The sequence below is a fragment of the Gekko japonicus genome, unplaced genomic scaffold, assembly GCF_001447785.1.
Source record: "Gekko japonicus isolate JY-2015 unplaced genomic scaffold, Gekko_japonicus_V1.1 scaffold239, whole genome shotgun sequence".
Classification (NCBI taxonomy): Eukaryota; Metazoa; Chordata; class Lepidosauria; order Squamata; family Gekkonidae; genus Gekko; species Gekko japonicus.
Genome location: NW_015163611.1, coordinates 1356939 through 1372828, shown reverse-complemented (window position 1 = coordinate 1372828; position 15890 = coordinate 1356939). Strand labels below are relative to the sequence as shown.

The 15890-nt window shown below is 41.9% G+C and overlaps 1 protein-coding gene across 3 annotated transcripts in view; it reads right to left on the bottom strand.

The window, feature by feature from the left end:
* Positions 1-8098: 8098 nt before the first annotated feature.
* UBXN2A (UBX domain protein 2A) overlaps positions 8099-15890 on the bottom strand; it is a 32273-nt gene continuing 24481 nt past the window's right edge. For all 3 annotated transcript variants that reach the window (XM_015407339.1, XM_015407340.1, XM_015407341.1), the window contains 2 exons: positions 10557-10715; positions 8099-8697 (listed from right to left, as the gene is read on the bottom strand). In XM_015407339.1, the coding sequence (XP_015262825.1) occupies positions 8505-8697; positions 10557-10715 (352 nt within the window). In that variant the 3' untranslated portion in view covers positions 8099-8504. The remainder of the gene's footprint in view (positions 8698-10556; positions 10716-15890) is intronic.

Below are 15890 nucleotides of genomic sequence, written 5' to 3'. Positions count from 1 at the left end.
TAACAGTAGGGTTCTCTTACAAAAGTCAGAATAGTAATTCTTAGGTTACATCCTTGACTTGAATGGACTTAGAAGGGTATGGTAACTCTTCTTAGTATAGTACTGAAAATGTCTTATCTGTGCTTTCCTACTTTCTTTGTCATTATCACTCAAGTACAGAACCTTTTCTGAACCTCACCTGTACTAAAGTATGGGGTTATTTTATTAACAATGTACCAGGAATTCCCTTTTTTTCTGTTAAATGTTCTTATCCAACAACCTGCAGAATGCTGTTAAGGAAGCTTTAAGACCAACAAAGTTTTATTCAAGGTATAAACTTTCATGTGCACGCACACTTCTTCAGATAAGAAGTACTATCAGATAAGAATCTGAAGAAGTGTGTGTGCGCACAAAAGTTTATACCTTGAATAAAACTGAGTTTCAAAGGTGGTACTGGACTCAAACGTTGGTTCTGCTGATTCAGACCAACACGGCTACCCACCACCTGATTCAATGCTGTTAAGGTTAAGATGTTGTACATCTTAGTACTGATTGTCCCTTTTAGTCTGGCAAATTTAGCTGCTTCTTGTCACTCATGGGACCCAGCTTTCTCTAACTTGAGGTTAAAGTCTGGATTTTCTTCTTACAATATTTTCAATTCCAAGTAAAAATATACCAGAGAAGCATACAAAAATAACCCCCCAGAGCATCCACGTCCTGAATTGTATAGATCAGGATAGCCTGATGTTGTCAGGTCTTGGAAGCTAAGCGGGGCCAGGCCTGGTTAGTATTTGGATGGGAGACCACCAAGGAAGTCCAAGGTTGCTATGCAGAGGCAGGCAAGGGCAAACCAACTCTGAATGTTTCTTGCCTTGAAAACCCCTATGGGGTCACCATGAGTCAGCTGTGACTTGATGGGGGAAAACAACAACAACAAAAGAGCATTGGGAATGTATGTAGTTGCTTGGGAGAACGACAAAGTAATAACATTCAGCTAAATTATGTGTGCCCGACTTCTTGGAACAGTGAGTGGTTCCATTGATTCCAGATAGTGCTTTACCTAGTCCTAGGTTGGTTCCCTTGGAAGCAGGCAGCACTGGACTTATTTTGTTCAGTTTGTTTACAGTGTACAAGTAGAGCCCCAGGTGGAGACGCACAGGTACTGCTAAAGGGCAGCGGACTCATTACCCTGCATTAGATTCCAGAGTGGGAGATTCTGTGCCCTCATCCATTCCATAGCAGTGGCACCCTGCATCTGAGACTTCTAGAATCTAAACTGTGCATTCTTTTCCCACACACCTCTTGCTCCTCCTTTCAGCTAGAAAGGGTGGGGGGGGTGCTGTCACTTCTTGCAAGCTTTGATAGGCACTTGAGCAGTGCCATCACCCGGTAAAAGCCCAACAAGGCGATATCTACGTTACCATACCAAGCCTTTTGTCATGGAGGTTCACGGTAATCTACAGTGATCATGGTGCCAACGTGATTCCAGGTGGGCAGCCGTGCTGGTCTGAAGCAGCAGAACAAATGTAGGGTCCATTGGCACATTGAAGGCCAACAAAGGTTTATTCAAGGTATGAGCTTTCGTGTGCATGCCAATGTATTTGAAAAAGTGTGCGTGCACACAAAAGCTCAAACCTTGAATAAACCTTTGTTGGCCTTCAATGTGCCAATGGACTCTAAATTTGTTCTAATGGTTCCAACATGTTCTTTTAAGCATAAATCTGAGAGAATTCTTCCCTCAAACAATAAAGGTAAAGGTTCCCTTGCTCAAAAGCCAGTCGAATCCGACTCTAGGGTTGCAGTGCTCATCTCCGTTTCAAAGCCGAAGAGCCAGCGTTGTCCGAAGACGTTTCCGTGGTCATGTGGCCGGCATGACTAAACACCAAGGCGCACGGAATGCTGTTACCTTCCCACCGAAGTGGTACCTATTTATCTACTTGCAATTTCTTGCTTTCGAACTGCTAGGTTGGCAGGAGCTGGAACTAGAGACGGGAGCTCACTCCGTCATGCGGCACCCGGGTCTCGAACTGCTGAACTACTGACCTTCCACAGCCTGCAGTACAGCGTCTTAACCACTTGAGCCACCGCAGCTCAAACAATAAGGAAAGCCTTAATACAACCGGCATTACCTACACACATGAAGCTGCATTACACTGTTTATCAAGGTCCGTACACAGACTGGTGACAGCTTTCCAGGGTATTAGACAGAGGTCTTTCACATCACCTGCTACTTGATCCGTTTAAGTGGAGACGCTGGGGATTGAACTTGGAACCTTCTGTGCGCGAAGCAGATGCTCTGCCACTGAGCCACAGTTCCTGTATTAGTTATCAAAGGAAGCAGTAGGGGAAGAAATCTAATCTGGCCATGAACCAGTGAGCAACAGGGGCACCCACCTCCCCTTACTAGACATTTTTCATCCTATATATGTGCTCTTGTGGGATCCATGACCTCCTTGAATGAATTCCTGAAATTCAGAAGGAACCAATGGATTCAAATATTCGTTCCCCCTATTTGTTTTAGCATGCCCCCCAATAAAGGGACGACAGCCCTGAATCTTCTCCCTCTGCATATTTCCAAAGATATTTTCAAACTTCAGAGCGACACTTGAAATAAAGGTTGTCTTACAGTGGAGGTAGGAAAGAAACAGCAAAAACAATTTGGAAAAAATGGTGCTTTTAATCACATTTGTTCTATAAATGTCAATAAATACAAATGTTGCTACAAACACAACCCCCTTTTTTTGATATTGTGCCTCATCTTTCTAATCCAGTATTGTCCTGAAAACTGATATAACAAAACCTTGTGCAAATTGTGCTTAAAATCATGAACAAAGTTTAGTGTTAACCATGTCCCATTCCCTCCCAAAAACAGAAAGGGAAAAAACTGAAACAGTGCTAATACTTCGAGCAGCAGAACATCTCTGCATCCAGACATGAACTCTCTGAATGTCATAGCAGGCTTAAGGGCATGTCCTTGATTGCAGAGAAACATCTTTTTGCTAATCATAATCAGAGGCTTCCTCAGATGGAATCTATGGTTAGAGATGGGCTTGGGGCCTGTTAGCCAAGAATGGGTATAGCTGGAACACCAACTATAGTTATCTCTGAAACCAAAAGGAGGGAGGCAATACCTGCACGAGCAGGCAGACACGAGGCAGGGGGGGGGGGGGGCAATACCTGCCCGAGCAGGCAGACACCAGGCAGGGGGGGGGGGCGCATTGTCACTTACATCCTGAGCTCCATCATATCTTCTAGCACTCCCTTAGGACCATACTTTTCAAATACTTGAGATGTACAAATATGCCCTCCGCTTTTCATTTAAATAGAGACAGTTTCTGTCTTAATCTTTTTTGTGAGACCGTTTTGACTTTTCTGCATGAGATATTAAGGCACTGAATTCAAGCAAGTATTACTACTGACCAGATATGAGACAGATACTAGGCGCAGGGTTTTGGACATAGATGAAGATAATGCTACTAGCAGGCTGGTTGTCTTAATAGCTCAAGTCAATGCATAGTTGCATAGAGATTTAGAGAACAGCTTGGGATGTATATGAATAAGACACCTCTCTGTCCATACACATTTCATGTATAGCACCTACTTATCTACAGTCTAACCCTCTTAAATACATTCATTCTGTCTGCAGTTCCTCTAAGATCAGAACGATCAATTATGAACAGCCTTTCAAAGCAGGAGCCTGCACCTCAGCTGTTCAAACCGTTATCAACATGGATTTAATTTTGAATTGTGTCGCCAAGATCTGTTTTGGCGGTAAATAATCACATCACCTACTGAACTCTTGAATACCCTGACTCCAGGTATTATGACACAGAAACAGTTTCTGTAAAATTAAAGCAGGATTTACACTTCCGTATCGTTTTAAATAACAAGGTGATAGGCTGAGGTGCAGTCTGCTGAAACCCGCTGGACTTCGTACACAGAAGGAATCATAATGTGGCCTTGCAGACACGTAGGGTGCCATCTGAAGGTTCCCATCTCCCAGGTGGTGGCTGAAGACCTGGGATTCCAGCTAATCTCCAGATGACAGAGATCAATTCACCTGGAGAAAATGGCTGCTTTGGAAGGTGGAGTCTATGGCATTATACCCCAGTGAAGTCCCAACCTTCCCCAAACCCCGCCCTCCCTCTTCAGGCTCCACCTCCAAAATCTCCAGGTATTTCTCAACCCAAAGCCTATGCCATCTCCCTATGCCATCTCCATTACAGGATTCCATGGACACCGCTCAATGAAAACCAGGCTATACATGGATAGAGCACATAGGAGCCATTTCGTGATTATTGAAATTCTCAAAAATTACCTCACAACGAAAAATAACTGCTGCATGTTTCCATGTTCAGTCCTGGTCATCCGTAGGCTTCTCCACACAATGCTGTATATTCAAGTGTGTGAGCCAGCCATGGTGGTTCTAAATACCTCCCTACAACTCTGGCATTACTTAATTAACTGTCATCGTTTTTGCTTTTTTTTTTTTTTTGCTGGTGCTGGTATGCTTCATATGCACAATCTTGAGCTGGCGCAGCAAATTTTAAAATCTGGCTCTGTTTGCTGTAAAACCAGTTTTAGTGAATACAGGCAAGTAAAAGCAGTCTGTGAGGGGGCTGGATCCAAAGGTGGTTTTCCGCTGAAGGAAGGAACTTCCACCAGTACTAGAAATGAACACTTCCTGCTTCCTCCCCCTCCCAATGCAGTCTACTGTGTTCGTCTAAATACTGTTCCTGGGAGACAGGGGACCCCCCAAAACACATGATAAGTGAATCAGAGGTCTGCAATTGGTGTGTGTGTGTGTGTGTAAATCAGTGGAAATTGTTCCCTCTCGTTCAGCTGGTAGAAAATGACCTTTGGATCCAACCTACAGCTGTTACACAAACTTCCAAGAAAACAATCCCATCTTTTTGTATTTCAAAAAGCAAACCCTACCCATTTACAAAACTCTCTCATTAACAGGCACTTATTTTCTGTACGTCCACAGAAAGAACAGACAGTGGCCAGCAGTTTTAAGAAACACCTATTTCTAGAACTGTGGAAAGCCAAACACAAAGGAAACCGCTGTTTTCTCATTTCTGACGCCATCAGTAGTTTGAATAATTCTATATATTCTGTGCTTCATTACTAGCCAAATGCGAAGTTTTCTAAAACAGTACAATTATAGGTTACTTCATAGTCAATGTAAAAAATCATTGTTGAATATACATGTATATATCATTCAGTGTATATACACTGTATATATATATATAACTTTGACAGCCTATTGCTGTTCAGTAGTTTCATGCATATTTTGCTGCGCTTTTGTGAAAACGTGAATATTTCTGCATGCATAAGGGCCAGCTCACAGAAGATGAAGCATTCTGCATAGAAACAGGAAAGTGCATGAGTTTTTTGTGTGACGAGCACACAGATGCATTTCACTGTGTGTACATACAGTTGGGATTGTCATCAATTCACATCAGTTATACATCTTTTCATTTATATACAGACACACTAAGCAAAAAACTGCCAGAAATGTAATTATTACTATACCTAGTAGGCAAGGGCTGCCCTTCTCCAAGTATGTATAGTGAAATCCATGTAATGGGGCCAGCCATTTGTGGTTCTGCAAGCCCCCAAGGTTAGCAGAAAAAGCTTAGTTAAAACACACACACACCATACTAATTTGGGATTTATAGAGATTATATGCAAATAAATGACAAAACTAAAATGATTTTGATCTTCCATTAATTACTATAAAATAATAACCAGTAGACCCCATAAACCTTAAAAATTGTTCTTGCTACACATAAATCTCTTTTAAATATGGCAGTTAATTCATACAGCGTAATCACCAAGTAACACATACTCAGTCAAAAATATGGTAAAACAATAACACATCAAGTGCATTTGGCTACTGCCTTCCGTGGTGGTGCAATAAAATTGTCAGGATGCATGTGGCTACTTCCGTGGTGGTGCAATAAAATTGTCAGGGTAAAACCTTCTGATGAATACAGACATCAGATAATCGCTAAAAGAAAAAAAACAGGGAAAGGGAGAAAGTTTTTTCCATTATACAAAGCAAATTTTTCTTTCCCTCTTTTTTCTTTTCTTATTTATTGTTTCACAGTATGTTTGTGGATACATTTGTATATAGTGCTTATCCGATGTCTGTATTCATCAGAAGCTTTTGGTGTTTTGTTGTTTTATCATATTCTTTGACCAACTTGACCATGTATTACTTGGTGATTGCTCTGTATGAATTAATTTATCTGCCATATTGGTAAAAGGGACATGTACAGCACAGCAATTTTTAATGATTTGTGCGATCTACTGGTTATTATTTTACGGTAATTAATGGAAGATTAACATTCACTTTTAATTTTGTTATTTATTTGTATATATTTTTTGAGTTTTGCTTACTTAACCCTTTTTGGCTATTTGATTTGTTTCCTGGGTTGATTTTTCTTCCCCTTTAGTTTTTGACTCCATTTTCAAAATTACATAGTACCTAGTGCATTAATGGGGCACGTCTAGATGAATGCTGAAAATTCTTGTCCGGGACTGATGCATCTGCCCCACACTAACCTCTTAAAAACTAACTGACTTAGAAAAAAAACACACAAACAGGCTTTAAAAAATTGGTAACAGCTGTAACTGGTATAACATTATAATGATCTATTGCTGTAATATACTAGTTCACAGCTTTCATTTTTTTAAGTCTCTAGCCCTTTTGTTGCAAAGTTATAAGAAGAAACATTTTTCCTTATAATTCTGCAGCTAAAAGAACTAGAGACTTACTTTAAAAAAAGAAAGAAAACTGGGAACCAGTATACTGTTGCAATATTCTGTCATAACATTATAATGCTATAACAATAATTGCTATTACAGATTCCCCCACGCACCCAAAAATGCCCTCGAGAGGGTATGGGGAGACAGCCATTGGTATTGAAGCAATGAAACTGGAGCCAACTGAGGAGGATCTGCAAGAATACACACCTTCCCATCCACAAAGACACTGTGATGGCCTTTCCAAAAAGATCATATCAAGCCAGATTTGGGAGAGATGGCAGCAAAGCGGGGGGGAACGTGGAATGAGGATGAATACAGGATGGCATCATGGGGATGCTTCCAAAACCATTGTTGCAGCCAGGAAGACAAGGGTGAGCAAAGCATCCATGTGGAAAACAGCCCAGAGAGACTCAACAGAAAAATTCAATCTCATTAAAACACGGTCATCTTTTGCATGTCCCCAAATATATATGATTATTTGACATTTATCACAAAAGCAAAATAGCTAATTTGGTACCCAAAACATTCTTCTTCTTTTTAGAAACTTAATCCAAACATGCACTCTGAGACGAAACACTGGGACTCGGCCATCTTAAAATGCACATGAAGGATCTGCTTGTTTGACATTTTTCCATGTGGAATGGGTACAGGATTTCGCCAAAGCTGGACTTCTAAATTAGCTCTTTCCAGCACTATGAATGTAATGACTGCTCTATACTTCTAACTTGCAAACCAGCACTTCACTCTCAAGTGCATTTACTTGGAAACAAGTGCTATTAAAATCAATGGAGTTTACTCTTAGGGAAATGGTTTAAGAACCAAAGATAAAAGGCTGGATCTTTTCCTAACGGCACAAAAAAATAAACAAAGACACAAGTTTGCAGGAAAAGCTTAAGGCGGGCAGCAGCCGCTTCGGAACAATGACCCCAGATACTTTTGAGAGCTTGTTAAGATGACCTTCAACTTTAAATATCTCTGTTAACCAGCTATACATCTTTTAGTGTGGTGGTGTGAGACTGATAAGAGTGTACTGGAACAGAAAACAAGAATAAAACCAAGGGGGAATCCTCCCCAACATAACAGTGATGGGTAAAGGAAATTTTCAAACCATAACTTGACATGCAAACAGAAACCTAATTATTATTATTTTTGTTTGACTAGAAAAGAGCAGCAGCCTGAATAGCCCAGAGTAACCTCAGCTGGTCTGAAGTCAGAAGCTAAGCAGGGTCAGCCATGGACAGTACTTGGATGGGAGACCACCGAAAAAGACCTGGGCTGCTATGCAGAGGGAGGCAATGGCCAACCACCTCTGCTCACCTCTCCCTTGAAAACCCCATGAGGGGTCACCATGAGTTGGTAGCAACTTAACAGCACTTAATTATAAATTATTAGACAAGTGCAGCTGGCCAACCTATGTAGCCTTTTTTAAAAAAACAAAACAAAACACTTATTACATTCTATTCAGGCCCTTAATGGAAAAATGGATCTAAGACTACCTTAAGATGGACAGCACACACTATGTGTACACCACTCTCAGATATTGCTATTAAGTTGTTGTTAGTATTTTTTTGGCTTTGCTTAAATGTAGCTCAAGTAATAGCTAGCCTTTCGGCAAAGTGAAGCTAACTCAACTGGGAAACTATTCGGGGGGGGCAGGTCTTCTCCCCCCCCTTGTCTCCTGAGACCATTCAGTAGCAGCAGCGGCTCACTCCTCATGAAGTACCGTTGGGGGATCCTGACAAACGGTGCTAGGATGCGCTCCTGAAAGGTTCTGTACTCTTTTTGAGTCTCTGAACAACAACAGCATTTTTTAAATTGGCTTCCTCCAGCGTGAGAGATTCGTCCAGTAACTCTAGAAATGGAAGCGATGTGGTCAGCGTGAACGGACTTCTTCCATGGGCTCCTGGGTAATTTATTATGAAGTCTCTGATGTGGCTTATTCTGAGGAGGGAAAAGAGGCAAAGACTATTTAAAAAAAATAGTCAGGAATTTAAGTACAAAATGGCATCAAATATACTGAGAGGCTGAACCTGCCCGGTTTAAGCCTTTCAGAATCTGCCTAATTAACCTTTTTCTCTCTCCCATGAGTTGTTTAATTTAAATGGATACTTGGGGCTTGTTCCATGGTTCGGTAGTTGACATTTTTGGAAACCTTTGCCTCATTTGATCTTTGCTTTCGTTCACAGATCTGGTCTCCGCTTCAACTATAAGCAAGTGAAGTGTTTGTGTTTAAAGGCTTTTCAAGCCTGAGTTCAACAGGACTTAAATACATCAGCTGCTTCTGCAAAGAGGTCATTTCTCCACTTTGGCTTCCAGACTGGAGTGTGTCTGTTTTGAAGCAGCCACACAATGTCCTATATACCTTCTGGCTGAAAACATATATGCGCACACATGCCTTCTGGCCTACGCTCCTCTACTGTTAGCCTTCAGCTACTGAAGAATGAGAACAGAGGTAGTAAACTGAACAAAAACAGCCTGAATAGCCCAGAATGGCTTGAACTCACAAGAGCTTGGAAGCTAATCAGGGTCAACCATGGTTAGTACTTGGATGGGAGACCACCAAGGAGGCCCTGGGTTGCTATGTAGAGGAAGGCAACGGCAAACCCCTCTGCTCATCTTTTGCCTTGTGATTTGGCAGTACTCAATTATTACTATATTAAACTGAACAAAACAATAGAACCAATAATTAACCGGGCATGGTATTAGTCCTGAAAGCAAAGCATCTAAGGCCAACTTCTCACTTCCTACAACTTCTAGAGAACACAGAGTAAGGCACAGCCTGAGAGAAACCAGCTGGGACAGCTGATGAAAGTTCTGTGTGCCTTGACTGGAATACACAACAGGCCAGGAAGTCCATTTCATCACTTCCTGTAGGGACTAGCAACAGCCTAAGAAAAAACACATTACTGTTGTTAACAGTCCCTTCAGAAGGCACCTTCCCCAGGGCAACTGAGAGACTTGTGCACCCAGACGGGAAGGCGATACCCAGGCTGGGGAATGCGTTTCATCAACCCCTGAAGAGAGAACCAATGATATGAGTCCGTTTCTACTCTTTATTGGTTTTGTCTTTTCAAGTGTTCAAATTGTGAGCTGCTTTGAATGTTTCCACAGGAAGGCACTGTACAAACACATCAAACAAATAAAAGACCAGGACGGGGCCATAATAACTGATAATGCCAATTAGACCCAAATATTTAACACTATACAGCTTCATTGGAACTAAACTGACAAAAATTCAAAGATCCTGACCTCTCAGGACAGTGCAAAACAAACAAATAAAAATCACAACATTAAACACATCTCACATTTCTGAATTTGTCAAGTTTGGGACTTAGGCAAATGGCACTAAAAGAAATATTCCTGTTCCAGTAATACTGATTCTGGATTCATAGATGAAATCCAGATTGTTTTCCAGTATTTCTTATGAAGCACGATATTCATGCTGAAAGAAACCTGGAACTGAATACTTGGGATGTTGGCAGCCCCAAGTTTGAAACAATTTTTTTCTATTGTGTACTGCAAAATTCTGAATTGTGCTATTTGCATTTCTTATTTCAGATTTCACACTTTAAAAATATTTATTTTAGTTCTGGCCACTTCTGCCCTGACATTTTTGTCACTTGTTTGTCCCTATTGCTTCAGGGTTTTTTCCCTCCGATATGTTTTGCTTTCTCTAGTAGTCTACAGGCTGAGATTAATGAAAAACTGATTGTAGGCTTATGACATTTTGGACTGGAGTCCGAGACATTTTTTACAAGTATGCATTACTGAAAGAATGCATGAATAGGATCTGTGTTTACCTGTGCGTAGCATTAAATTTCTGTACTATCCTTGTTCCATCTGCTAACCAGATCTGGACACTGGTGATGGGTTCTGAAGTATTTAGCACCACTGTAGGTCTTCTTTTTTCAGTTTCTTCAACACCTTTCTTTGCTTTAGAAATTATTCTTGGTGTGGCACTGAAATTTTTTAAAAGGGGGGGAAAAAAAGAGTCACATGCAAACAAGACGATAAAACTTCCTCAAAACAAATGGCTCCAGCCAGCCAGCCAGCCCCCCCCCCGCTCCTTCACCATTTTCTGACAAATTAAAAATACTCCTATGGTTGTGGCTCTAAATTCTATTACGACTGATAGATTACAGAATAGCTTTTGCACCACTTGCTTATGGAGATTAATTATAAAAGACTGAGATCTCAGTAGCAGGTAACAAGAGGAGGCAATCTAAGGTTCGGGATGCTTAAGGGGAAATAATTAAAGATTGGGTTGAAAAAAACTGAGTTTGTTTAAAAACTTAACGTAACTAAAGCAAGAAATCTGAAGAGTGTGCAGGAAGAAAAGTTTAAAGGGATCACTCTTTTTGAGGCTTTTCCAGTATAGTGGCAGTGTCAGAATTTTTTTATTTCAAACTTTTTGCACACCACAATCACTTGTACTGGGTTAGTACATGGTGAGTTCCACTGTTAGCCAAATTGCTCTATTATTTAATAAAGATGGGGGAATTATAATTATTAATATGCAATTGGCTTATCTATAGGATCTGACCTGTCTATACCAGAGTTAGAATTCCCAAGAACCCAGGAACAGACACAGAAACTGTGTGGCTAAAATAATGATTTCTTTACTAAACATACAAACAATATTCAAACACTCACACACACAATATAGAACTATAAGGAAGCAGAGGTGATTGATAGCTTATAGAGGGGTGATACAACCTGTCCAGATGTGCAGGGGTCCATGAAGAAAGGATTGTAGCCTAAACTCAGAGAGTTCAGGGGTGGACTGCCATTTTGGATTATGGCAGAAAACACACGGTCTGAGGCCATGTTTACGCTGGGATATACCCTATGGAAGACAATGCAGACCAATGGGCGGCCCTGGGGGCTGGTCTCAGGTGAGAACAATAGTTTTCCTGGACCAATGATGAGTCCCAGGGGTGTGTGGCATCAGGATGGGCAAGGCTTAGATGTGACCAATGAGCTTCCAGAGAGGCAGGGTCTGGATTTAACAACAGAAGCCAGGTGCTGGGTGGCTAGTTAAATGGATTATCTGACCACTAATGGTCCTGGCCAGGGTAAACAAAAGGTGGGAGACGTCCCTGATTAGCGTCAGGAAGGATCGTTAATAATTTGAATGTTTGATTGGTTTATCCCGGTATCTTGAGGGACAGAGTAGAAAAGGCAAGTATTCAGACAAAGAATTAGACTTTAGGAATGTAGATACTTTGCCTGCTATAACTCATTGTTATTCCATAAGCATAATCTCTGCTGGGTGGAGGGGGAAGACTAGAGGCTTGCTCTGAGGTTGCCTGTCACCTGAAAATGGAGACCCCTTTTTCAGAGTTGTGGCTAGCTCTATGTTTCAGAACCAGAGTGCCTTCCTTGGCCTGAGTTTTGTGAGTCTCTGGATCAGGTTAGAAGTGGAGTGCCCTTGCTACGGGGCTACCCAACAGTAAAAGGCAGTGCAGTGCCTCTGGCAACACCACTATGAAGAGTGCATGGCCTCAGATTCTGTTTATGGTCTTTGTATTCCCCTCTACTTAAAAATATGAAACAGCTCAGGTGATATGGCTACTATTGGATAAAAAGGATTCCATTACTCTTTCTGTGGCAAAATTTATAGGGGCAATAATTACATATCAGGGAGATAATATTAAGTAAGGCTTTTATCATTTTATTGTCTGCTCAAGGCGATAGCTGTAACAGCAGTGATGGATGGACCTTCACATTTTAGGGAGTGCCCCCTGTGGAAGTGCAAGGGCTGGCACAGATATAAGAGAAACACACATAAGGAGGATCAGAACCAGAGACCAGGGCTACATGATCCAATAAGATTTTTTTTAAATGACTGCATGAAACTGCCTTATACAAGGGTAACCATATTTTGAAAAGCAAAAAAGAAGACATCTTTCCCAAATGACTACTTCAAATAAGTGATCACTATAAGTCTAATTTTAAATACCCCTACTATTTAAGCTGTGATAGTAGGTAGCAGTAGTAGTAGGAGGAGGAGGGTTGGATTTATACCCCGCCCTCCACTCACAGTGGCTTACAATCACCTTCCCTTCCTCTCCCCACAACAGACACCCTGTGAGGTAGGTGGAGCTGAGAGAGCTCTGAGAGAACTGCTTTTGAGAGAACAGCTTTGAGAGGAGGTCACCCAGCTGGCTGCATCTAGAGGAGTGGGGAATCAAACCCGGCTCTCCGGATTAAAGTCTGCTGCTCTTAACCGCTACACCAAATTGCTACGAACTAGGAATATTCCTAACTTTCCAGCCCAAAAAGAGGACATTTTCATCAGTTTTTTAAAAAGAGCCCAAAAGAGGACAAGCACCCAAAAGAAAAGAGGACCTGCCAAAAATAGGGGGGTGCCTGGGTAAGGAATTCACCTCCCCTGTGCCCCTAGGTTAGAAAAATTGTACAAACTGTGTAAACCGTCCCGAGTCTACGGAAAGGGGCAGTATAGAAATCTAATGTGTGTGTATGTATGTATGTATGTATGTCCTGTTAAATGAAGGTATCTGGTAACCCTACTTATACGCAATCAGAACATGGGTCCATCAAGGTCAATATTGTCTACACTGACTGGCAGCAGCTCTCCAGGGTCTTAGGTAGAGGTTTTCCACATCACTTAATACCAGATCCTTTAACTGGAGATGCCAGGGATTGATCCTGGGACCTTCTGCATATCAAGCAATAGTCTACAACTGAACAATGGTCTTTTTCTACATACCTGGGAGTACCAGAACTGTGTAATTTGTCTATGGGTGGCCTTGTTTAGTTGCTAGATAAGCCTGCTGCTCATCTTTGGTATTAAGGAATTGTTCTATTTTGCTTGGGAAGAATGGCTCACCATATCACTAGTACCCAGTAACCAGTGTTCCCTCTAAGCTGTGGAGTCTTGTGAGCCAAAATTCTACTTTGTGGGCTCCTGGCATTCACATTGTGAGCCAACGATTGGGCTACTGCATAAATCAGTTTGCTCTGGAGCCATCCTTCCTGAGCTAAGACAAAAAGGTGTGAGCCGGAGGCTAAAAAACTGAACTAGCTCACACTGACTCAGCTTAAAGGGAACACTCCCAGTAACCTCCCCAAAGCTTGAAAACCAGAAGGGAGATCTTGCATATTCTTTTGAGAACTTAAGTAGAAAAGGCCAGACATTAACAGCTTGGGCCAATGTCATCCCGAATCTAAAAGGGCTTCCAGCTGATTTGCAGAATAACACACATTAAAGGGAAAAAAACCCACCGTTTATAAAGAATGCTACGTCGGAGAGCAAAGTAGCAACACACTAATATTAACAACTTTATATAAACATAAATCCCACTGAAGGGGGTTTGGATTCTAGCACACGAAGCCCAAGCTTCCCATAGAAGTCACATATGTTCCTTTGAAACAATTTGTATTTCCTTTGTCTGATCAGTCCACCCGCTTATACGCTTATATATGCAATATGCTTATATTGATATCATGTATAGTCCCCCTTTCTCTCTGAGACTCAAGGCAGATCACAATTTTAAACAAAAACCAACCCCTCCCAATGCAATAAAAACAGTAATGACAACACGTAGAGTGGCCATGAGTCCCTATCATATGTAGGATATTTCTGGCTAGCATCCCTGCCGCTCCGCATCACACCTATGTTACATTCCCATTCCATTGGGAGTGTATCTCATGACCGATGGTTAGGTTTGAACATCTCCCCCAACACGAAAGGTTGGGTAGGCCATCAGTTAACTAGTTAACATGACTGAAGTTCAAGCAACCTAATTAGTGCTTGCCCTGCGGGGTTACAAAGGAATGTGTCCAAGGATAACGGTGACTGACGCATGACCTGTTCTGTTAGCAGGAGTGGTACTGCTATATCAGATCCTGTGCTTACTGTTCTTTGGATGCTACTATCTTATGGGTGAACCGCTGCTGAACAAGGGAGACTGACTATCTTGGCTGGCACAGTAGTAGTGCAGCAGTAGCCCAGGACTCAACCTTAATGAATAATTCTCTTCTTCCCTAGGTACAATCAGAATCTGGAGAGGCAAGATGAAGCTACAAAGCCAACTCAAGAATTTGCCTTCCCTTCACTTGTGGAGGTGTGCTGCCAAGGTGACACGACTCTGGAGAGTGGAAAGAGGGGGGGTTTAAACGCCTCTCCTTCCCTCCCTGTTGCACCACAGAGGCGGCACATCTCCAGGAGTGAAGGGAAGGCAATTTGCGTGCCTCCAGAGAGTGAAGGGGGCCCCCCCACCAAAATACAAGCCCCAGGACAAGGTCTTCCAGCTCTAACATGTAGTATAATTTATCCAGTTTTGTGATTGTTGCTGGGTGTAATGGTGAAAATATACCAAAAATGATTCTAGGACCTGATCTAATGATCCTCTTGCCTTCTTATAAACAGCAGAGTTAATATTGATTTAAACAAACAACAAGTTATTCAGTGACCCTCTGTAGAGGTCAGAGTGTCACACACACATGAATACATGAAGTTGCCTTATACTGAATGAGACCCTCAAAGTCAGTATTGTCTACTCTTGATTGTGAGCTGCCCTGAGCCCGTCCGCGGGGAGGGCGGGATAGAAATGTAATCCCTGGGAGAGAAGATGACATCACATGACTACAGGAAGCTGCCTTGGTATCACCTCTCCAGGGTCTCAGGTAGGTATCTTTCACATCATCTACTACCCAGATCTTTTATCTAGAGATGCTGGGGATTGAATCTGAGACCTTCTGCACGCCAAGCAGTTAATGTTGGCTGTCTAAGGAAGATGAATTTGTCGGTGAACTTTGGGGTTTCTAGTTATACAGAGGTCAATGCTGAACAGAATGAAGTACAGGGAGTGATTTGGGATTATTTAGTATGTACATGTGTGTGACAGAGCTATGTGTTACAGCACTGGTGCAGGCGTGCAGCAGCAGTGTGATTCAGGAAGATACGCACTGTTTTCAGAAGGCAGCTGCTTCTTTACCTCTAGATGCCATAGGTCAAAAAGTCAAAAATAGGTGTTTGGTTTCTGTTTGCATCAGTCTTAAGTTCTGCCCTGGATCGTCCTGGTAGTTTTTGAAAGTAAATATTTTCCCTGCTAAGCACAAAGGTGTCTCAGATTGTTATACCTGTTGTTCTCACAACTAGAGGTCGA